The sequence below is a fragment of the Ovis aries genome, chromosome 22, assembly GCF_016772045.2.
Source record: "Ovis aries strain OAR_USU_Benz2616 breed Rambouillet chromosome 22, ARS-UI_Ramb_v3.0, whole genome shotgun sequence".
NCBI lineage: Eukaryota > Metazoa > Chordata > Mammalia > Artiodactyla > Bovidae > Ovis > Ovis aries.
The window spans coordinates 50,494,295-50,517,193 of NC_056075.1; the positions used below are offsets into that span (position 1 = coordinate 50,494,295).

The following is a 22,899-nucleotide window of genomic DNA, read 5'->3' on the forward strand; positions in this document are numbered from 1 at the left end:
AGACCACCCCGAAGGTGCTTGGGGCCAGACTCTAGCTCCCGGGCCTCGATTCCCAGCCCGTACAACGCAGGGCGGTGTGGCGCTGCGAGGTCGAACACCTCCCAGCCGGCTCCCCGCGCAGCGATGCCGCCCGAGGGCGAAGCCGAGCGGCGCCGCGGCGGCCCCACTGTCCGCGGCGGCGCCGGGGGTGGCGGCCCCGGCGCAGGTCCGAGCCTGGCGGGTCCTGGCCGCCTCGGAGGGGCGGGGCCGGCCAGAGGCGGCGTCCGGGTCGTCAGGACAACCGGCCGCCCGCCGGTCGCGGGTGCCCAGTCGAGCGCCGCGATCCCGGCTTAGGGAACCGGGCGGGGCCGCGCGGCGCTCGGGGCAAGGTCACTGCAACAGACCGGGCCCTGGGGGCGGCCCGGGGGCCCGAGCCGCGTGCGGGACGCTCAAGTGCTCGGCAAAGTCGAGAACGGGCACCAGGCTGAAGGCTCGCCGGAGCGGGGCCCGGGCGGGGGTCCCGCGTCCGCTCCGCGCCGCACCCACAATGCCCCCACCCGCGGCCGGGCTTGCGCGCCGGCGAGCCCCGCTCTCGCTCGGGAAGGCTGTCCTTCCCATTGTGACCAGGCCGCGTGGCGCCCTGGCCGCACCGGGGGTCGCACAGAACCCGCTCCCCGCGGCCTGGCGACTTAAGACTTGAGGACAGATCACCCTCCCTCGGCCCGCGGCAGGCAACCCGGGGCGGAGCGCGCGTCCTCCCGTCACCCGGGGAGGCGCCGAGCACACGGGGGTCGTCAAGTGCTCCCCTGGCGGCTGCGGCCGCCGCCGCGTCCCCTCGGTGCCCCGCGCCGCCGCGCGCCGGCCCGCCGGGCTTCCTGCTCGCGCCGCCGAGACTTCCTCCCCGCGGTGCCCGGGTGGCTACCCGAGCGCCAGACCCGAAGGTGGGGAAGCCGGGGACTCGAGAACGGAGGGCCGGGGCGAGGAGAGGGGGCCACACCGTGGGGCCGAGACGGGCAGGCGCCCCTGGTCGATCCCGGCCGCCGAGGAGGGGTCCCTGGGGCCGGGGCCCGGGCGTTCTCCCGGCGCCGGCCCTCAGGTCTTCCCGGCTGGCGCTCGCGGCCGGCGTCGCCGGGGGTGGAGCGCGGCCCTGCCCCATCCCGGCCCACCCTGCCCCCTCGGTGGGGCTCCGCAGTGCGTCTCCGCGCCGGGTGCGGAGGCCGCACGGCCCGGCGCGCGTCTGAGGGCGCCGGTGCCCCGCGCGCCCCTCCCCGCGCCCCCGGCCCGCTCGCGGAGGCCGCCCCGAGCGGAGCTTTGTGACGTCAGGCGGCCGGCGGGCGGCGTCACGCGCGGGGCTGACCCGGCGCGGGGCGGGGGCCGGGCCGGGACGCGGAGCATGGAGCCGCGGGCCGGCTGCCGGCTGCCCGTGCGGGTGGAGCAGGTCGTCAACGGCGCGCTGCTGGTCACCGCGAGCTGCGGCGAGCGCAGCTTCGCCGGGATCTTGCTGGACTGCACAAAAAAGTGAGCGGGGGCGGGGGCGCGAGCCCGGGACGCCCCCGGATTCCCCTCGGGACAGCTCCCCCCTCCCCCCGCGCTGGCCCGAGGCCGGGGCCCGCTCCGGGGCGGGGCGGCGTTGCGCCCGCGCGCTTTCGTTTTCCCCAGCCCCAGTTTCGGGGTGCGCGAGCGCGGCCGCCTCTCGGGGGGCAAAAGTGGTTCTCAAAGTCGTCGCGAGTTTTCGGGCGGGGGGTCGCGCGGCCGGGCGGGGGGCAGCGGGGGGCGCCGGGCTGGAGCCCGGGCGCGGCGCGTGGATCCCGAGCCCCCGCGCCAGCCGCCGCGATGCCGGGCTCCTAACTCCGCACGTCTGCCATAATTAACGCACTTTTCTTTGTTCAGACGCACTGTTGAATTCGGCTCTGTTCAGAATTGTCATCCGTTGGTGTGTGGTGGGGGGGGGGGGCCCCCGTGCGCTGCCGCACTTGCCTGGGGGTCACTCACAGGAGGGGGCTCCGCGGGCCCTGAAATGCCTCTTCCGGCTGGCTCCCGGGCGCAGTCGGGGCTGAGGTGAGGACAGAGTGTCCGGCGGCAGGATTTGAGAACACTGTTTGGGGTTGCGGAGCCCCCAGGCGGAGCAGGGATGAAAAGAGACACGCTGCAGAGCTGCGAGGGGGCGCCCCGCGGGAGCCGGGCGCCACTGATGGAGGGGTCCCCGGGCGGGCCTGGGGCAGGTCCACGCGAGAGGCACCTGTGCGCCGGCGGCAGGGAGCTCTGCAGCGGGAAAGTCTCCTGGATACAGTGTCACATGGTAGAGCTGTCGCGCAGATAAATGATTAGGCATTAATCAGGCGCTAATGTCTCGAGGCTCCGGCTGGGCCTTGTCCTAAACCACCTCCCTTCTGCAGAGGCCCAGCTTCGCCCCTCGGTGCAGGTCGGGTCTGTGCCCGCGGCGCAGACGTGGCGGGAGGACCGTCACCTTTCCACAGTCGCCCTGCTGGCATTATCTCCTCATTAGGTGTGCCAGAGCCATTTATGTGCAAGTCACGTGATGTAACATATGGCCTCCCAGGTGACTTGTCACCCTGCTCGGAGCCAGCTACTGCAGAGAGCCCTTGGTGGGGCCCGGTGACCCCCACAGGCTGCAGGCACAGCCCCTCGAGAGGGCCAAGCCCGCGCCCTGGGGTGGCCAAGGTCCCCTGCGGCCAGTGGCCGGCACTCCCCCGTCAGGCAGGCCGCACTCCAGCCTTCCTGCACAGCCCTGCCTGGCCTCTCCTCTGGGCAGTGGACACTTGCAGGGGCAGTGGCCCCCACTCCCATTTTCTGGGCTCCCTGACTCAGGACAAAGGAGGCTGCAGGGTAGACTCGTGGCTGGGGGTGTCTGCGGAGGCTGCAGGTTCACTGCCCTTGCTCTCTGCCTCCAGCCAGGGCTCCGGGCCCTGCGGCCTGTGGGTGCCCTGGTTCAGAGATCTGCACGGCTCCCCACCCGCTCGTGGAGGAAGCGGGCTCTGCTGGGATCCCAGGATGGGAACTGGCAGCTGTAGGGCGTGTGGGCGTCCGCCCTGCCACGGCCACATGAGGCTGTAACCGGAGCCGCCCACGGAGCCAGGGGCTGGGCTCGGTGGGCACAGCTCAGCTGGGCAGCACCCCTTTCTGGCTTGAGTGGGCCCCCCAGTCCCCACAGAGAGTCTGAGGCTTAACCTGGCCTCTCCCAGCTCCCCAGTTGTCTGAAGCCTGGCCCCGAAGCTGTCCCTGCCCCTGCCTACCCCACCTCTTCTCTGCGGTCACCTTCAGTTTCATCCTGATCTCGGTTTTCTCCCATAATATTATGAGTTGCAGTGCTCAAGTTTACAGCCAGCTTGTCAGGCAGGGTCCAGAGGCCTGGGCTGGGTGTCCCAGGCAGAGGGGGCCTGGCCTCAGGCCTCAGGGTCCCCAGCACCCACCTGCCTTCCCTGGAGCACTCCCCCTCCCCCCCACGCCACAGGGGCAGGGCCAACCAGCCAGGCCCCTTCCCCGGGCGTGGGTACTGACGGGCAGAGAGAGCAGCTGGGGGCTCGGATTGCAGGCACCGCCCCCCCTCCCGGGGCCTGCAGTCCCCAAGCAGCGGGCTGGTGTGGGCTCAGGTCAGGGCAGCAGGCCACTGCGCCCGCGGTGCCCCCGTGGGGGGCAGGCCGCTCACCGCTGTGTGTTAGCCTTGCTGGAGCACGCGGGCAGAGCCAGGGGCATCCTCCGGGACGGGCAGTTCTCACAGGGGCCCAGCTACCAGTGTTAATTTAAGGGCACTCGGGAGGCGGTGCCCCTCGCTGCGGGCCCTGAGCCGAATACACGTGTGTCCTCGGAGGCCGAGGTCCCGGGAGGTGGGAGGTGCTCGGTGCCCAGTGCCCCATCCAGCCTTGAAACCTGCTGCCTGGCTGCCGTGTGGGCTGAAGCCAGGTCTTTGGGGACTCTTGAGTCCGCACCCGGTCAGCATGCGAGGAGACGGCCTGAGCCTCGGGCCCGCTCCCTGCGTTTCCTGCCGCACCGCCGGGGCTCCTGTGTCCAGGCTGGGGCCCAGGCGGCTGTGGGCGTTGTTTCACGGGCGACTTGGGGGCGTGCCTCTGCTCAGGGACCTCATGGGGCACTGCCCAGAGACAACGAAGGCTCCAAGAGGGGGTCCCCAGGCGGGGCGTGAGGGCCAGCTGCCTGTCAGGCCTGGCCTTGACCTCTGAGCCAGGGTTTCTTCAACTTCCCAGTGTGAATCCCCCAGGCCATCACCACGCAGACTCCTGGGCCCCTCTGCTGGAAAGGTTGGGTGTGGGCCTTTGTGACCTGCCCAGGGGGGTGGGGTGAAGGAAATGGCAGCCCACTTCAGTACTCTTGCCTGGAGAATTCCATGGACAGAGGAGCCTGGTGGGCTCCAGTCCACAGGGTCCCAAAGAGCCAGACACAACTCACTCAGTCACTCAGCAGGGCGGCGACCGAGGCTTCTGGAGACTCAGTCTCTGGAGACCAGCCAAGAATCGCCGCCCTGGCTGGACCCTGGGCAGGGGGGCCCCTGCTACATCCTGGGCACACCCGCCCAGGCCCCACTGGCTCTTCCCCTGCCCTCGGGGAGCTGAGGGCGGGGGTGCCCAGTGCACCACTGGCTGGCATGACCTGCAGCCAGCGGGCAGATGCCTCACTGGGGGGCCAGGCCCACATGGCTGATCTCTGGAACGGGCGAGGGATCCTGGGGATCCTGGGGCGGCACGGAGGCGGCTGGCCTTCGGCTTCTGGGGGCATCCTCGGAGAGGTGAGAGGGACACAGCTGAGTCGTGCTGGGATGATGCTGATGGTTCTAAAACCCTGGGTGCAAGATCCTGGGAGCAGCTGGGGCAGAGATCCTAGGGTGCTGTCCTCAGGGTGGGGCAGGCCCCTGGGTGTCCCTGGGGGAGGAGCAGGGCCCCCTGTGTGGCCCTGGGGGAGGGGGGCAGGGTCCCCTGTGTGGCCCTGGGAGAGGGGGGCAGCGTCCCCTGGGTGGCCCTGGGGGCCCCTCTGGAGTCCAGGCTGCACTTCCTGTCTCCCGGCTCCCTGAGCAGAGGTGGACCTCAGGGCATCTTGGCGCTGTCTGCCCGCCTTTCCCGCAGCTCCCGCCCCTCCCCTGCCCCGGCTCCAGCCCTGCGGCCGGCTGTCTGTCTGGCAGGCCGTCTGTCTGGAGGGCCGTCTGTCTGGCAGGCCTGTGGGAGAGAGAAGCTGCTGTGTGCTTTCTGAACCAGCGCTGGGGCACTCAGCTGGCCTCAGGGTGGGCCTCGCCTGGGGGCACGGGGCTGCGGACTCTGCCTACACGGGCGTCCATTACAGGGTGTCCGCTGCAGGAGGCTACCCTGGACCCTGGCCTGGGGGTGGGCCCCTGGGGCGCTTCTGTTCCAGGAGCCACGTCTTCCCATCTGTTTGCAGGACGCCAGGGTGGCCTCTCCCCATGGGAGGATGAGGCAGGAAGGTCTGGGGAACTGGGCTGGGCCCAGAGGCTGCTACTGGGCCCCGGGCCTGCGGAGGGGAGGCCATGGTGGGCGTGTGGGGGTCTCGCGCTCCGGCAGGCTGCCCAACTGGCTCCTCCTGGCCGTGGGTCGACCAGGACAGCCCTGGGGGCGTTGCTCAGCCGGAGGCACACATGAAGCCCAGGACAAGGGCCGAGGACGGCCAGCCAGGCCCCGTGCCCCTGTGGGCGGCTGTTCCCTCCCCTGGACAGTGGGGGACCCTGGGCACTCTGTCTCCTGTGCCCTTGGGGGCAGAACTACCCTGCTCTGGGATCTGACCCCCGATAAGCCTCATGGCCGAAGCCGCCCTTGCAAACTTCCCACTTTCTCACCTTGGCTCTGTCCCCCTGTCTGTCCTCAGGGCTGCGGTTTGCTCCAGGCCCCCTCAGGCTTCCTGGTCTAAGCCGGTGTGGGGGGGCCTGCTCCGCCCGTGGGTCTCCCCAGCCCCCAGGCTCCCCTCCCAGCTCCTTCTCCCAACCTCGGGGGCGGCTGCCTGGAGGGCCCAGTAGGCTCTGACCCTCAGCACAGCAACGGGCGGACAGTGGGGCCCAGGTCCTTTCCCAGGGCCTGGCAGACCGTGTCTCTGGCCCCAGGACCCCCACCTTCTGCCAGGCCCTGCACTGTCGCCGTGGGGCTCTGCCAGGCCAGCTGTACCTCCGTCCCTGAGTGCAGGCCCACATGGGCATAGCCCAGCCTTGCCAGGGGCCCAGCCCCACGGTCATGCACAAACCTCAGTGGTGCCACACCTTGTGCCCGGGGATCCAGGAGGTGCCCTGTGGGAGCAGACTGCTGAGGTCCTTCCCTGAGAGAGAGGCTTGGGCTGGAGCCATCTCTGCGCCCCAGAGCAGCCGAGCTGGGGGCCAAGCACAGACCCTGCCCGCCCCCTGGCCTGTCCCAGCCTCCCTGTCCCAGGCGAGAGCTGGGATGGTGACCAGGATGCCTCACGGGGCTGTAGACAGGGCTTTGCCCATGGCCCCTGGCTGGGTAGCCAGGGTCCTGCCGGCCCTGTTTACCCTCTGGCAGGCGTGGGTGTGGCCAGGGCCAGGGCCTGGAGGCCGCTCCGGGAAGGAAGTGCCCCAGTCACGGGGCCTGCTGTGCCGGCCACAGCCGTGGTCCCCGGCCACCCACCGTCTGGAGGGAGGCACCGCCTTTGGGCCGCAGCCCCGTGCTCAGGGGGGCCTGCACCCCAGGGCGGGGCTCATGGCCTCCACGGCCTCCTGGTTTGATCTGCTGGGGCTGGAGGGACAGGGGGGTTGGGATTGACTGCCAGATCGCCACGGCTGCCCACCACCCCAAGCAGAGTCTGCCCAGAGGGGCCGGGTCCCCACTGCTGGCCCCGGGCTGGACGCTGCCCCTGGCTGGCCCTGCCGCCCCCATCTCCCCACCTTTCTCTTCTGCACCCCTCGCCCCCTCCGCTCTCAGTCACACTCACAGGTCACAGGCCACCAGTGAGCCGGCTGAATGAGCTGCATCCTGTCGCCAAGGAGAGGACAGGAGGCCAGGGCCCTGGTACGCCGGACCTCTGGGCACTGAAGTGCGAACCTTCCACCCCCTGCAGCAGCTCTACCCATGAAGACTAGATTCAGGGGAGATGGGCTGAGATAGGGTTCCCTGAATGGCTTTGAACTGGGACTCCCTGGTGGCTCAGACGGTAGTCTGTCTGCACTGCGGGAGACCTGAGTTCCATCCCCAGGTCAGGAAGGTCCCCTGGAGAAGGAAATGGCAGCCCCCTCCAGTATTCTTGCCTGGAAAATCCATGGACGGAAAAGCCTGGCAGGCTACAGTCCATGGGGTCACAAAGAGTCAGACACAACTGAGCAACTTCACTTTCAGACTTGATAAAGTTTGATGTGATTCCTGGGTGGCGCTAGCAGTAAAGAACCCACCTGCCAATTCAGGATAAGAGACTCAGGTTCAATCCCTGAGTGGGAAAGATCCCCTGGCGTCAGGAATGGCAGCCCACTCCAGTAATCTAGCCTGGAGAATCCCATGGACAGACGAGCCTGGTGGGTTACGGTCTACAGGGTTGCAAAGATTTGAACATGACTGAAGTGGCTTAGCACAGCGCGCAGCACTGGGCGTTTACTGGTGATCTTGAATTCAACAGAACTTGGACGGTATTCCCATGGCAGACATGCCCTCCCGTGACGGACCATCAGGGAGGCCGTGGGCCTTTGCCCGCTGCCCTCAGCCCTGTTGCATGCCCTCTTGCCCGCCTCTGTGGTCCATGCTTCTCAAGTGGCCTGCACCCGGCTCCCAGCCTCCTGTGTCCCTGGGCACCCACCCCCTGGGGGGGCGGGGAGGAGCCTTCCAGCCAAAGGTGCCCAGGGCCACCTGGTGCAGACAGAGCTGCCATGGGGGGTCAGGCGGTCTCAGCAGCCTTGGTTCTTCTGGGGAAGAGTAGAAGCAGAAGTCCCTTGGAAGCTGTGAAACAGCAAAGCTCACTTATCTTTTCTGCTGTGATTGAATTGCACAAGGGAGGGAGAGACAGAGGTGCAGTGTTCTAAACTCTTGTCTGAAAGTCTGTTCTGTGCTGGAAAATGAAAACTAACAGCTTTTAGCTTAAGCGGTCTCACAGATGGAGTCGCGTGTGTTTGCCGTTGTGTATCGCTGCTAGGGGAGGTGCAGCCTGTTTGGGCTTGGCTCTCGTTGTTTGGAGCAGTGTTCTGCGGCTTCAGGAGCGGCTCCTTCATGAGACGTGACTTCAGACGCCCCCAGCACGCAGGCCGGCTGGCCAGCGCTCTGGAAGGGTGCTGCCCTGAAGCCTTTCGAAGCAAGCGCGTGCCATTCTGGGGAGCCCTGGGGTGCTGGCCACGTGCTTGGCCTCAGCTGTGGGTCCTTGCGGAAGGGCGGCCTCCTGCCTTCTCTGGACCTGCAGGAGGGAGGGGAGGGGCCGGGGGTACCAGACGGGAGGGGCGGTCCTTCCAGGTCAGAGTGGGCACGGGTGGCCTGTGGGGGGGTACCCTCGCCTGGAAGCAGCATTCAGGGGGGAGCAGGCTGACTCTCAGGCCCGGGGCTTACTGGGCCTGGCCGTGAGTGGCCCCCGCCCCCAGACACACACTGCCCCGGGGAACCTGGTCCCATGGGCTCTCCTGGGGCTGAAGGTCCTCCTGGGGATGCAGTTGGGATCTTCCTTCTGGGAGTGTTTCCCTCAGGGAGGAGGGGGTGAGCGGATGAGGCCTGTGGGCAGGGGCCACTGGCCACCCAGCAGCCGGGTCCCACAGGCTGGGCCAGGCCTGTCCAGGAACGGAGGCCCCGTTTGCCTGCTTCCTGGGCCTCCGGGTCTGCGGCTGTGAGTTCCCCTCGTTCCAGGAACGGAGGCCTGGACGGTCAGTGCCTGTCAGCCAGTGGGCTTGATGCTGAGCACCTGATTTCAGAGCACGCAGCCTTCTCCTGGGCTGCCCCGGGCGGGTGCTGGGCGGGGGGGCATGCTCTGTTAAAGCCGGGAGATCCTGCTGGGCCCCCGCCCCTCACGTGGGGGCTGGGCGCGGGGGTCCTCCCTGTGCTGACCGCCCCTTTCTGTCTCCCCACGACCAGGTCCGGCCTCTTCGGCCTGCCCCCGTTGGCTCCGCTGACCCAGGCCCAGGACGCCCCTGTCAACGGCTGCCTCGGCCCGTCCCCTGCGGAGGGAGACGCGGAGGCCATGGCCCTGGGGACGGGCCCCCCGGTGCCTGCCGGCGGGGACGGGCCCCCCGAGCCGCCCCCGCCCCTGGTCCCGCCGCTGCCCGCCGGAAGCCTGCCCCCGTTCCCGCCCTACTTCGAAGGCGCCCCCTTCCCGCCCCCGCTCTGGCTGCGGAACACCTACCGGCAGTGGGTGCCGCAGCCGCCGCCCCGGGGCGTCAAGAGGACCCGCCGGCGCCTGTCCCGCAACCGCGACCCCGGCCGCCTGGCCCTGAGCCCCATCCGCCTGCGGCCGCGCCAAGTGCTGTGTGAGAAGTGCAAAAGCACCCAGAGCCCCCCGGAGGCCAGCGCCGGGCCCCCCGCCGCCCCCCGGCCGCGCAGGGAGCCCCGCAAGCCCGAGGACGCCGACGGAGGAGGTGACGCGGCCGCCGCCAAGAGGAGCAGGCGCGAGCGGCGGGAGGAGGCGCGGGCGGGGGTGCCGCGGAGCCCGGCCATCAAGATCTCCTACAGCACGCCCCAGGGCACCGGGGAGGTGGTGGAGATCCCCCCCCGCGTGCACGGCTCCCTGGAGCCCTTCTGTCCACCCCCGGCCTCGCCCGGAGGCCCGGACCCTGAGCCTCCCAGGGACCGGCCAGCCGTCGGCGCCCCTGCCTCCATCCCCAAGCTGAAGCTGACGCGGCCCCTGCCCCCCGGGGCCTCCCCGCCGCCCCCCAAGATCCGCCTGAAGCCGCGCCGCCTGGGGGCTGGCGAGCAGGAGCCCGTCTACAGGGCCGAGCTGGTGCAGGAGCTCAAGGGCCGAGGGCCCCCGGCCGACGGCGCCGCCCCGCATGGCGGGCTGGCGGACTCGCCCTCCGCGAGCTCTGGCGAGGACGACGACTGCAAGGGGTGCCCGCGGAGTGCCCACGGGCCTGACAGCGCCGGGCCGGTTTTCCTGGCTGCCTGCCCCGGGGGGAGCGGCTGCGCCGGCGAGCTGGCCTGGAGCGACAGCTTGGACGAGTCCAGGTCATCCGGCTCGGACGCGACGCTGCCGGACGCCTGCGACCTCTCGCCCGGCGGCGGCGTGCCCTCTTCCTCCAAGGGCACGAGGCCCACGGTCCCACCCCTGACGGTCAGGCTGCACACACAGAGCGTCTCCAAGTGCGTTACTGAGGACGGGAGGACCGTGGCCGTAGGGGACATCGTGTGGGGTAAGGTTCACGGCTTCCCTTGGTGGCCGGCACGTGTCCTGGACATTAGTCTTAGCCAGAAAGAGGACGGGGAGCCCTCCTGGCAAGAAGCAAAAGTCTCGTGGTTTGGTTCTCCAACTACGTCATTTTTGTCTATCTCAAAACTGTCCCCTTTCTCTGAATTTTTCAAACTGAGATTTAACCGTAAGAAGAAGGGAATGTATCGGAAAGCTATCACAGAGGCTGCCAATGCCGCCCAGCACGTGGCCCCAGAAATAAGGGAGCTCTTAACCCAGTTCGAAACGTAACCCGGGTTCCCACCCAGGTGAGTGTGTGCGTGGAGGGCTGCCTCCCTCCAGCTGCCCTGAGCCTGCGTCCGTGGCTGGGCTGTGCCTCCAACCTGGGCCTCGGTGAACCAGGGGGTGGAGGGACGCCCTTGGCCAGGCTGGCTCGCTGCTCCGAAACGGGTAGTCTGGAAGATTGTCCTGCTGGCTGGCAACGTCCCTCCAGCGTTTCGGGTCACAGAAGAGATGCTTTAAGAGCAGGCGAGTCGTCAGCCACCTGGGCAGAGAACAGAGCTAGTTTGTGTTTTGTGGCCATTTTTCAAAGGCCACAAAAGATCCGCTTGCTCTTCCATTCACCTTTTGGAGAAAGGGGCGAGCCGGTGGCTGGGGTGGGCACAGGAGGGGCTTCCTCTGTCTCTCATTCCCTCCCAAACGGACGAGGTGATCTCCCTCCTGGCCTTCCCCTACTGCAGGCTGGCGGGTGCGTCCAAGGGTCCGACTTCACAGGAGGGAGGCAGGTCACTCCGCTGCCTTCCCCCAGAGGTGGTGCCTGTGGCCCAGCCCCCCTCTCCTGGCGCCAGGGGGGACTCGCCTTCATCGGCTGAGGCGTGGTGCCTGGGGCTTGCGGCTCCAGGCTCCTGGAGGGCGTCCGGGATCTGCCCCGTCCAGTGCCACGGCCTCCGTGTCCACCCCCGGGGGGCTCTGTGAGGGCCCCAGCCGTGGCCCCACCTGGAGCCTCCATGGGGCTGAGCGCCCCCAGGTGGGGTGGGTCACTGTGTGGTCTGGTCGCCTCACGGGGCTGTTGGGGAACAGTGAGGGGCCGAGCCATGTGCTGTGGGCACTCCCGGGGCCTGAGACGCACGGAGGTGGGGTTGGTAATGTCTGATGCCCCAGCCCTGGCCCTGGGCGGCGGCAGGTCCGAGGGCTGGCCCCTTCCTCTGCTGGCTCCAGGCAGGCTGTGGCCACCCGAGGCTCCAGGCTGCCTCGGTGGACCACAGTGGGCCCGTCGGGGTCCCCAGCGCGGGGCAGCCCGTGGCCCCTTCCTGGCCCCGTGGCCTCGGGCTGGCGCCCCTGACTCAGCTGGGGTCTGTCCTTCATGTGGGCCTCCACCCTCATCTCTGGACCTTCGGGTGACCTCGTCTGGCCTGGCTCTTCAGCTCGTCCACCTGTCTGTGCTGACTTCCCGGGCAACGCCAGCCTTCAGGGCTGGGTGGGTCGGCTGGCCGGTGCCCGGGGAGGGGGTTCAGGGAGTGCTTGCTGCCGCCTCACTGCTGGGCCGGCTGCAGCGGGTCCCGGGACTGAAGAAGCAGGGACGAGGGGCCCGTCTGGGCTGAGGTCCCTGCTGGGATTCTTGAGGCCTTGTCTCCCTCCCCCCATTCCCTGTGCCTCCTGAGTGCCCCCAGGACTCTGGGCACAAACTCCTCCCAGGAACCTGGCACATTCCCCATCGGTTCTGGCCTTTGTGTGGGGTGTGGGCGTGGTACCACCCTGTGGTGGGGGCGTCAAGCCAGCGAGGGTGGCTAGTCAGGGCACCCCGTGGGGAGGGGCCCAGAGAAGGCCCCAATGCCCGGCCTCCCATTTCCCTGGCATCTCTCTGTTGCGGCCACATCCCGCTAGCCTGGGGACCACTCGGATCCTGTCTGTCTCCGTGCCCTTCCGCTCCCATCCCGGCCCACCCTGTCTCTGGCCTGGGGCGGAGGGCAGCTCGCCCACACACCCCGCGAGAGCGAAGCCAGCCCCTTAGGCTCAGGTTCGCTCTGTTTATCTGGAGGCAGAGGAGGAATCTCACCAGACAGGTTTGCCTGCTGCGGGGGCCTGGCTTCTGGGGCTCTGGGAGCTTGGGGTGGGGGGACGGTGTGGGGGGGTGTTGCTGAATCCTTTCGGCGCCAAAGCAAAGTGGTTTTGCTTGATGGGTTTTTGGGTTTTGTTTCTTGAGGATTAAAGACTGCACTGAGGTTTCTGCCAGCCAGGTGGTTGGTCTGTGGGCGTCAGCCAGCTGGGGTCTCGCGCTTGGGTGGGGTCTGTGGTCTTCCGGTGGGCACACTTGCTTTCAAGCGTCAAGTGTCTGGAGGGCAGCCTGTCCGGCCTGCTCTCTGAAGGGGAAACAGGAAGCCGCCTTCGCTGGGGAAGGTGGACTCCCCGGTGGGCTCCCTGGGCCAGCTGAGGGCGCTGGGGCTAGCCCAGGGGATCCCTTCAGAACCTGTGTGAGATGCGGGTGGGGTGCCCTGCGGGGTGCTGAGGGCAGGGCCGGGGTGTCCAGGAATGGGGTGCCAGAGGGTGGGCCCAGGGCTGGGAGCTTGGCAGGAGGCCTGCTGGGAAAGGCAGTCCTGCGGCCCCACGTGGCTCCTCAGCCCAGCGCAGGGCCCTACCGTCCCTGGGGGCTGATGGAGGCTGTGCCAGGAACGTGGGGTTTGGACTCCGGAGAACCCCGCAGAGGCGGGGACAGGTGCCCAGACCTCGACCCCTAGACGCCCCACCCCCTCACAGGGCTGCTGGAGGCTCCACTGGGAGGTGGGTGACCGCGTGAGCATCCTGAGCTCCCCAGGGGCCGGCGGCCAGGGCACTTGGGAGGCCAGCAGGTCCTGCCCCTGGCCCCATGTGCCTCGGCGGGAAACAGGCACCCAGCAGGCGCGGACGCGGCCCCGTCTGAGCCCCAGCTTCCCGTCTGTCTTGGGGTAACAGCAGCACGTGCCCGCAGGGGGAGGGTGAGCGAGCGACCTGTCTGCCTGTGTATTCCGGGCTCCTCTGCGTCCCCCAGTGGGGCAGGGTTGTGCTCCTGACCGAGTGGGCCGGGCAGCTCCTAGTGGCCGCTGATCGGGGTGAGGGCCCCGCAGGTGTGACTGATGGGGGTGCCCCCGGGCAGGGCGGGTCGGGCCCCCCACCTTCCAGGTGGGGTCTCCCTCCCCAGCCGCACACCCACCGGCCCAGCCAGGACCAGATGCCCTGCTGGACGCGGACGGAGTGTGCAGTCACCGCGGCCCTCACGGCCGGGGCAGGGCTGTGACTCACCTCCCCAGATTCATGTGCGATCACGCACAGGAATGTGCTGAGACGGGACAAGGGCCCTCCTGGCGGAGCTGATTGGGACTGGGGCTCTGGGAAGGCTTCCTGGAGGAGGTGACATTCAGCCAAGATTAGAACAGGAAGCTAATAGGGTGAGGATGGGCATCGGAGGCAGGAGGGAGCCAGACTTGTTCCTGGGGGCAGGGAGAGACCACCAGCTGTGGCCTTGCCCTCAGAGAAGGGGCGCCACGGTGGGACATTAAGCCGGGGGTGACGGTTCTGTGTTGGAAAAATGCCCCAGCTGTGGGCAGCAGTGTTGTGGGGGGAGGCTGTGCCAGAAGACAACAGTTGAGACCAGGACGGGGAGTCAGGGGGCTACGGGGAGCAGGGGCAGAGGCCCTGGGGGACAGGCTGGGGCTGCTGGGCATGCCCAGAGCTCCGGGACCCCTGCGCCCACGCCAGCCTCAGCACCTCGTCAGCGTCCCCGTGCCTGGGTCTGAGCGCAGAGGCGGCTCGGGGTCTAGCCTCAGAGGAGGGTTGGGGCCAAGTGGTGGTTCAGGGCTGGCAGGGGTGGGGGGTGTAGGGAGGGGGCCCCGTGGAGTGGGGGAGCTCGGAGTGGTGGAGAGGCAGACAGCAGTGACCAGAGGTGTGAGGCTCCTGGAAGCCCAGGAGGGAGGCCAGTGGAGAGGCGGGCGGGCCCAGGGCCCCCAGGGAGGTGGCAGGCGAGTCCAGATGGGGTGGGGGCCGTGCCTGGCCCACAGGCCCCACCCAGGGCAAGCATGACGGAGCCTCTACTGGACACGGGGTCCCTGGGAGCACACCCTGGGCCCTGGGCAGTCAGGGGTGTGGGAGCAGCACCCAGGTGTGCCAAGGCCCCGCAGAGCCGTTCGCCTCCCTGGGGTGAGTTTCCCATCTCTCAGCCTAGCGGGAAATTCACAGGCCTCCCCGCCAGCCGGGCAGGCCCCAGGCAGCTGCTTCCTGCAGGCTGGAGCTTTCGGGGTCTCTCAGCTGTGCCTCCCTGGGGAACTCCTGGTTTTGCTGAGCGGAGGGCACCCTGGGGCAAGCCTCGGTTCTGTGGCTTCCTGAGGCTGCTGTCCCAGATGACCTGTCTCAGGCCAGTGGGAAATGCAGGAACCTCTGGAGGCTGAATGCAAAACCCAGGTTCTCTTCCTGGGGCTCCGGGGAGGGTCCTCCAGTCTCTCGCAGCTGCTGGGGGCTCGGGCTCCCCGGGCCCGTGGCCGCACCAGCAGCCTCGTTATCGGGGGCCCCCGCTGTGTGGAAGCCATGTCTTCCTCTCACCACGAGGCCCTGGGAGGCCCCTCCAGCCTCATCCTCTCTCTCAGAGCCCTTCTCTCGTCACACCTGTCACGCCTTGCCCACCGCTCCGGGGAGGACCCCAGTCGCCCACCGCATCCTCTGTCCACTCAGCAGCCCCGGCGGGTGCGGGAGCAGCTTGCGTCCCTGTCCAGCTGGGCTGGGGGTCCGGGGTGAGGGAGGCGCCCTGCCCCGCAGGGAGGCTGTGCACACGGCTGGGCCCCAGCAGCACTTTCAGCCTCACTCTCCTGGGAACTGAAGACAGCAGCCGGGAAGCCAGCCCGGAAACCCTGCAGCCTGGCTCCAGGCAGCCACCCCGCCTCGCCCCGCCGGAGGCGTGACACACGGGCGGAGGCCGCCAGATCCTGTCCCCAGGCTCCGGCTTCCTCCTGGGCTTCTCCCTCCCAGAGCTGTATCTGCGGGCCCAGCGTCCCAGACAGGCTTTCAGTCCAGCTCAGTCCAGTCGCTCAGTTGTGTCCGACCCTCTGCGACCCTGTGGACTGCAGCACACCAGGCCTCCCTGTCCATCACCAACTCCGGGAGAGGCGTTGCTTTCTTCCAACTCTGAATAAAAACGTGCCTCCGCTTCTCAGCTGACTTCCGCCTTGCTTTCAGGGAGCTCAGGTTGTCTGCGAAAGTGGTAATTATTTTGTTCCAGAGGAAACTCAGGCCTGTGATTCGCGGCCCGGGCCCCGCCCCTCTGCATGGCCTCCCAGGTGGGCACCGGGCAGCACCGGACGCGGGCCTGGGTGTGCGGACGCTCCTCTGGGGCGCTGGGGTCCCTGCGGGCCGTGGGAGGGCCTCCAGGGCCTGTGTCTTCAGGGATAGCAGTGTCCCTCCTGCGGGTGGGGCCTCAGCGGGCCAGGGCCCCCACGGACAGTTCCAAGTGCCCGTCCCTCTTTCCCCCAGGGTCCGAGGTCCCTGGGCGCGTGGGTAGGGGCTGACCCAGGCCCTGAGCTTTGCGCCGCTGTGCCCCGGGACTCGGGTGGGACCCTCCATGGGTGGCAGGGTCTCAGCTGCCTTCCGGGAGGCCCTTCTGTCCAGTGACCTGATCTGCTCCTTAGCCACGCGCAGCGACCGTGGCCACCTGCAGACGCGGTCTTCAGACGAGGGCCCAGGCCTTCCAGCTGACCAGTTGCCTGTGGTAAACAGGGCTGACCCCTTTCATCCAGGCTGATGCCCCTTGATGCATCGCTGTCTGTGGGCTCCTCAGCCCCTGAGTCCACCTGGGGAGCACAGCCGTCCCCGGCCACGGGCCTGGCTCTCCACCAGGACACGGGATTCCGTCTCCGTGGCATTTCCAGCCTAGGCCCGGGGCCCCCCATTTCCCGAGGGGCCCTGGGTCCTCTCTGGGTCATGGTGTCCGGCCGTCCTGCCTGGGTGAGGGCTGCTGGCGGAGGGTTGTGTTGTTCCCATGTTGTTAATCACCCTTCACAGTTCAGAGACCTGGAGCTACTTTCTTTCAGGAGCAGAGAGATCGTGATGTCACTTGGACTCTTCTAATTCAGATTTTTTTCACTTGTTTACCGCTTTATTTGTGTCTCTGCCCCCTTGTGCTGAAATTCTTGGTTCTTAGTGACGATAGCAGTCGTCTTCCGTGTGAAGGCTGGCGTTTGCCAAATGTTAACGTGCAGACTACGTCATACGTGGAATCATTTGGGACAGGGAGGCCACCAGCTCGGCTGTGGCGATCTGGGGGAACCCCAGGCCTTCAGGGGACACGTTGGAGCCCTGTTCCCAAGTCATGGGGACAGGGCCCGCTCCAGGGTCGTCATGACCTCAGACACCGTTAGAGTCACTGATTCCGTCTTTCTTTCCACCTCTGGAGATTCCTGTACGTTCCGGTTGGTGTCTGTAATTCGGTGCATGTTACGGAGGGTCCCCGGTCAGTCTGAGCGTGGTCCAGGCTCCTCGAGGCCAACCCTGTCCTGCAGGCCGCCTTCCCGCCGTGCTTGCTGTGTTCATGACGGAAGCGGACACACAGGGGCACCACCCACTGGCTCTTGGCTCCGAGGGGTAAGGCAGCTGTGCCCAGCCCTTCCTGTGCCCCCTGGCCGCCACTGCCTCATCAAGGAAGGGAATCCTGAGTGCTCTGGGCACGGCCGTGACCCCGACGGGCCCCAGACCTCGGGGTTCCCTGTCCCGGCACCCTTGTGGGTCACGGCTTCTTCACACCCCGGTCCTGTTCTTTGTGGTCCTGCTGGGGTCTCCCCTTCGAGCAAGTAGCTCCTATACACTCAGACCCACACGCTGCCCGGCACGCAGGAACACCCACGGAGGCCTGGGCATTCTGCACGGCCCGCCCCTGCCCAGCCCGGTGCTGGGTTCCTGGCGCCCTGCACGCTGGGCTGCAGCACCCTGGCCTGCAAGCGGGGAGACAGGTCCCCAGGGAGGCTCTTCCCTGTGCAGCAGGCAGCCCTGGCCTTAGGGAGGCAGAGCCGTGCCCGGGTGTATCCGCCCACTCAGCACCCTGGGCAGTGGGAGGCGCTTCCCGTGGGGAGGGCGGGGCCTGGGGACAGGCTCTGGGCCAGTTGGCTTCGGCCGCACTGTGCCTCTGGGTCGAGAACCCTGAGCTGGGGGCACCCACAGCTCGTCCCCATGGCAGATCTGGACAGGTAGGGGGCCACTGGCTGGAGGAAAGGGCTACCTGGGTCTCTGGATGGGGAAGTGGGCCACGTGTCAACCCTCCGCGTGTCCCCACAGGGAAACAAACACAGCCTTCCAGGCTGCGCCCCAGGGAGCTGGCGTCCTGGGACCCGCCCCTTCCCTGGTTACCTGGCCAGGGTCTCGCTGGACCTGGTGCAGCCTGCGTGTGGCTGAAGGGACCACGGGACCAAGCGGGGGACTGGCCAGGCAGGTGCTCAGGGTCCACGGCCAAGGCCGTGCTGGTCTCCGCAGGGTAGGGGCAGTGCCTGTGCCTTAGGCCTTCCTGAGTGACGAGGATGGGGCGGAGCTGTGGCAGAGGCCCTGTGCGTGGACGTGGAAGGCTATGCACCCGCCAAGCTGCCCTGGGCCACCCTCCTAGGTGTCATCCATGAGTCCACAGTCACCCCCCGGGGCTTCCTTCTGGGGAGCCAGGAAGGTGAGCTTTTCCCTGGATGCCTGCCGAGAACGTGTACCCCTCCCGCAGTGCCTAGGTGGGGTGCGGGACAACGGGCCTGGGGGCTCTGGGGGTTGGCCGGGTTGTCGTGGTGAAGGGACAGGGACCACCCTGCCCAGAGGGACACCCCATTATTGAAGCATGGTGGTGTCGGCCGCGGGGATGCGGGGGTGAGACCCGAGGCCTTCCGAGAGCTGCCGACTGGCCGCCTCAGGCAGGGAGAGTCAGACAGAGAGGCAGGGCCCGACCCCCCGGGCCGCCGCATCCGTGTTCCTCCTGCTGGGAGAGGCCTCTAGTCGCAGAGGGTGCAGGCTTGTTGGGGCATCTCCCTAACAAGGGCCATGGCTTCAAAGGGGGTTGTGGCCATCTGAATCACCCCCAGGTCTGGTGTCTCTGCAGCGACGTGGGGTTGCCTTTGATTTGAGCCCCTTTAAATGCTGAAATGTTGCATTAACGGGGCACTTGGAGTTTCTGAGTGTGGCTGTTCCCATAGATGCTATGACCCACCTCTGAGGCGGTGGGGAGGTACGGGGGTGGGGCAGAGCAGGGTCCCTCCTGCAGACCCCGAGTCAGGCTGCCGAGTCAGGCTGCCGCTTGAGGCCAGGAGCTTCCCTGGAGCCTTGTGGGGAGGAGAGAAGTCAGCCTGATGACCCGCTGCGGGCGGGCGAGCGTCCGTGTGTTTTGCTGCCGTGTGGCCAGTGGGGTCACTGCTCGCACGCCTGGGCTGAGGCGTGCCCAGCTCCCTCCCGGTCGTGCCTGCCCCTCGGGGACGCGGGCCACCGTGGGGTCATTTGCATTTCTCTGTGCAGATCCATCTCCGGGTTTTACATTTTAAACAGGAATGGAGGAAGGCTTTGGTTCCTTGTTCACCGTAGAGTGAGCTGTTCCTGAGAGCATCTCTCTTTGCTGAATTTTTTTAAATTTATGTGTTCACTGTTAGCCGTGTTGGGTCTCTGTTGCTGCGCAGACATTTCTCTGGTTGTGCTGGGCGGGCCTCTCATTTCTGGGGCTTCTCTTGTTGTGGAGCCCAGTGTCTGCAGCCCCCGGCTCGGGGTGCACGGGCTTGGCTGCTCTACAGCCTCTGGGTCTTCCTGGACTCAGGCTGGGACTCCTGTCTCCTGCTTTGGTGGGCAGGTTCTTCACCCCCGAGCCACCAGGAGGCCTGACTCAGGCTGGGACTCATATCCCCTGCACTGCAGGCAGGTTCTTCACCCCCGAGCCACCAGGAGGCCTGACTCGGGCTGGGACTCCTGTCTCCTGCTTTGGTGGGCAGGTTCTTCACCCCTGAGCCGCCAGGAGGCCTGACTCAGGCTGGGACTCCTGTCTCCTGCTTTGGTGGCAGGTTCTTCACCCCCGAGCCGCCAGGAGGCCTGACTCGGGCTGGGACTCCTGTCTCCGGCTTTGGTGGCAGGTTCTTCACCCCCGAGCCGCCAGGAGGCCTGACTCGGGCTGGGACTCCTGTCTCCTGCACTGCGGGCAGGTTCTTCACCCCCGAGCCGCCAGGAGGCCTGACTGAATTTCACCCGAAGCAGCGCTGCCTGGGCTTTCCTGGAGCTCAGTCGGTAAAGAGCCGGCCGGCAACGCAGGAGAGCCAGGTTTGATCCCTGGGTCGGGAAGGTCCCCTGGAGAAGGGAATGGCAAACCCACCCCAGTATTCTTGCCTGGAAAATCCCAGGGACAGAGGAGCCTGGCAGGCTATTACAGTCCATGGGATGGTGAGAGTCGGACACAGCTTAGAGGCTAAACCACCTACCAGAGTCACCTACGTGCACGGTTTGAAAGCCCACCAGTGACATGAAATGTGACGAAAGGACTTCTCGCCACGTGTCTACACTCCTCCCGCTGCTTGTTTCAAGGGTTCCCAGCGTGAGCACTCTTCATGGGCGGTTTTCCTGTGGAAAAGGAAGATTTTGCAACCTTATAACCCCCGTTCCCCTGCCACACATACACGCAAGCATACTGCTGCTGCTGAGTCGCTTCAGTCATGTCCGACCCCATAGACAGCAGCCCACCAGGCTCCTCCGCCCATGGGATTTTCCAGGCAAGAGTACTGGAGTGGGGTGCCATTGCCTTCTCCACATACAAGCATAGTTTCTGGCTAAATCAAGACTCGGTGCTGATATTAAAAATTGCAGCTTAATCCACGCAGGTAATTATGGCGAATTTAATTTCTCTTCAGCTCCGTTCTCTGCAGAGTTGCGTTTCCCTCACTGTGGGCTGTTTGTGCGTCATCCCTGGGCCCCAGTGCTCTTAGAGAAGCGGAGACCCCAGCGCCCCGGAGACGCCGAGCGTTTGTTTCCGTTTACGACCACCCTGTGAACAAATCTCTGAAACGTGGTGGCGTCAGACACCACCACTCGGTCACGTCTCATGATTCTGCGCACCCCGGGGGGCAGGCGCCCCGGGGGGCAGGGGCAGCTGCGAGGGCGTGTCTGAGGGGCTCCTGGCCCTGAGGCCTGGGCTGGGGTGGCAGGCCCCAGGCCCCCACACCCCGCGGGGCCCCTCCCCGGGGCAGGCTGGGCTTTCCTGCAGCTGGGCAGTCTCGGGGCTCTCCGAGGCAGCCCGCCCTCGGGGTCTGTGCCGGGCCCCGGCCCAGCCTGCCTCTCATCCTCGTGCAGGAACAAGTCGTGGGCGGGCAGCCGCAGGGCGCGTGGCCCTCCTGTTCCTGTTGGACACGGGGCCTTGCCCTCCTCCTCCTCCCAGGCTGTGCCCCATCCCGGAGCCTCCCAGGAGGACTGGAGGGCTGGAGGGCGGGGGCGCTGGTGGACACTATCCCCCGTCTGCTGCACTCGGGAGGCCCCCTCCCTGCAAGCCCCCTGCTTTCCTTGGTTGGGGGTTGACCCTGAGACGCTGGGCCGAGGTGTCCGCTGCCCCTGTGGCCAGGTTCACCTGCTCGACAACCGCCTGGTCGTCAGATGGGAGACGGGGGTGCGTCAGGAGGCAGGGTGGAAGCCTGGGCTCCCCACCCACTTGAGAAAGGATTTCCCTGTCCAAGGTCTGTTCCCCTCAGCCCCTGGGGGTCTCCTGAGCAAGGAGGGTGCCTCTGGTGGGTGGGGCTCCCATTACACCCCACACTGGGGCCTTCTGGGCCATGCGCCCAGCCATCAGCTCCCCGAAAGCCCAGCCCCAAGTGGCTGGAAGGTTCCAGAGTGGCTGGCCTCACTTCAGCCTCCGTGAGCCTTGCCCAGGGCTGGGGCTGCCAGACCAGCCTGTGGTCTGGGTCCCTGAGCCACGGAGGATCCCAGCCCTTCCCCAGGCAGGCAGGGTGGGCCCTGGGGGTGCAGGGGTGGAGGGCCCTGCCCCAGGAGAGGGGGCAGGACACCATGGGAGGCAGGACACCTGGGCTGGTGGGAGCTGGGGGTGGGGGTCCCTGAGGCCCACGGAGGCCGAGGGTCAGGCCCAGGAGCACTTGGGGAGGGCACTCTGGCCTGGCGCTGGCCTGCCCCTTGCCCTGGATGCTGACATGAGCTACTCCGTCCCTCTCTTCCTTCCCCCAGGTCACCAACGCTGAGGGAAGGCCTGTCTTCCCGCAGCTCCTGACTGCGCGGGCGTCCTTCACACCCTCGCCCCACCCGAGGATGCGGCGAGCCTTCTGGTTGGCTGTATGCGGAGACCCGGCCCTGGGGTCAGCCAGTTCGGACCTCTGCAGGGAGCCGGTGGGTCTGCCCGTGAGGACTGACCCCCACCAGGCGCACAGCGGCTCCTCTTAGCCAAATGTATTTATTCCCACCACACAGACTCAAGCTTTTCTGGTTCCTCAAAGGCCAGAGTCCAGCAGGGAGGGCAGCCCCGCCAGGGCAGAGCACCCGGCACCTCCCTGCCGGCCTGGGCACGAGCAGCTGCACGTGGTGGGCTGCCGCCGCCCGCCGCAAACCCTGACCTGCCCGGGGCTCCCGTCACGCCGGGCGCATGGTCCCTGCCCGTCCCAGGCTGCCGCTCTGCAGTCAGACCGCAACGTGAAAAGAATAAACACCTCACCTGTCGTTTGTAAGAGTCGGTTCCGTTCCCCTTTTTGTCACTTTAAAGACAGAAAAGAAGATAAAGTCAGCTCTGCGCTTGGTTTAAATGCAGGAGAATAAAGAGACGTGAGCGGAGCTGGGGGCTCCGCAGGCCTGAGCTGTGTGCCCCCACGGGGGCCACCGACCCCTCGGATACTGGCGGCTCTGAGGTCACGTCCCTTCTTCCCTGGGGGCCGGGCCCCTGCTCTGCGGGGAGCACCCCTCCTCTCGGGGGTCTCGGCCCAGCCTCTCCTGGCCTGCCCAGGGCTTTCTGACTGCAAGACGTTTTTTGGGGGGAAGCGACAACTCAGGAGGTAGAGAACTTTGCTCTGGTTTTTCCCTGTGAAAGCTCTCCCCCTGGTTTCCTGGTTTGCTCCTGTGGAGCTGAGTGACATCCCAGAGTGGACGGTGGGCCTCTGTCTGCTCCTGGCTTTACTAGAACCTTTGCGGTATGACCCCCACCCCACACACACAGCAGGACTACTCCGGGCCAGGCTGGGGGGGGCCCTCTCCAGGACAGAAGAGGGGTGGGCCTCCATTCTCTGGGGGCCTGGGGGTCTGCGCTTGACCTTTGCGTACGGAGCAGCAGAGCCCTTCTCTCAAAGTCTCACCCGTCAACCCCCCCAGGGGAGCTGTTCCGGTCAAGGCCTTTCTACCCCACGAGCCTGCCCCCCAGGGTCCATGGCAGGAGGGGAGCCTTGCGTGGATCCCGGGGGGCAGAGGGCCTGCTTTGGAGGAAGGGGAGCTGGTCCTCTCCTAGCCTGCCCCACCTCCCTGGGGAGCCCCCTTCCGGCCCCTGCTCTGGGGCCCAGCGGAGCCCAGGCCACGACTCGGGGCAGGGCCCCTGGAGGGCCGCCCAGACCCTCTGCAGTCATGGCTGCCTGGGGTAGTCGCCCACTTCAAGCCCGGCTTGGAGGCCTCGGTCCTGGAGGGCCCCCTTGGGTGCCCACC

At 67.2% G+C, this 22,899-nt stretch overlaps 1 protein-coding gene across 21 annotated transcripts; it reads left to right on the forward strand.

Annotated features, from left to right (window-relative positions):
- The first annotated feature begins 868 nt into the window (after positions 1-868).
- Positions 869-21,941, forward strand: PWWP2B (PWWP domain containing 2B). 21 transcript variants are annotated; one of them, XR_009598082.1, is made up of 4 exons: positions 1,361-1,497; positions 9,000-15,566; positions 16,679-20,099; positions 21,448-21,941. XR_009598082.1 is itself a non-coding variant. In XM_060404868.1 (3 exons), exons 1-2 carry the CDS (start codon positions 1,373-1,375, stop codon positions 10,555-10,557), a joined length of 1,683 nt encoding a protein of 560 aa, XP_060260851.1. In that variant the 5' UTR covers positions 1,361-1,372; the 3' UTR covers positions 10,558-10,574; positions 16,679-21,941. The 21 variants fall into 21 exon arrangements, 3 of the variants coding, with proteins under 3 accessions (XP_060260851.1, XP_060260852.1, XP_027816040.1); XR_006057672.1 differs by having other exon boundaries at positions 16,679-19,545; positions 20,130-21,941; XR_006057675.1 differs by having other exon boundaries at positions 16,679-19,545.
- Positions 21,942-22,899: the final 958 nt, after the last annotated feature.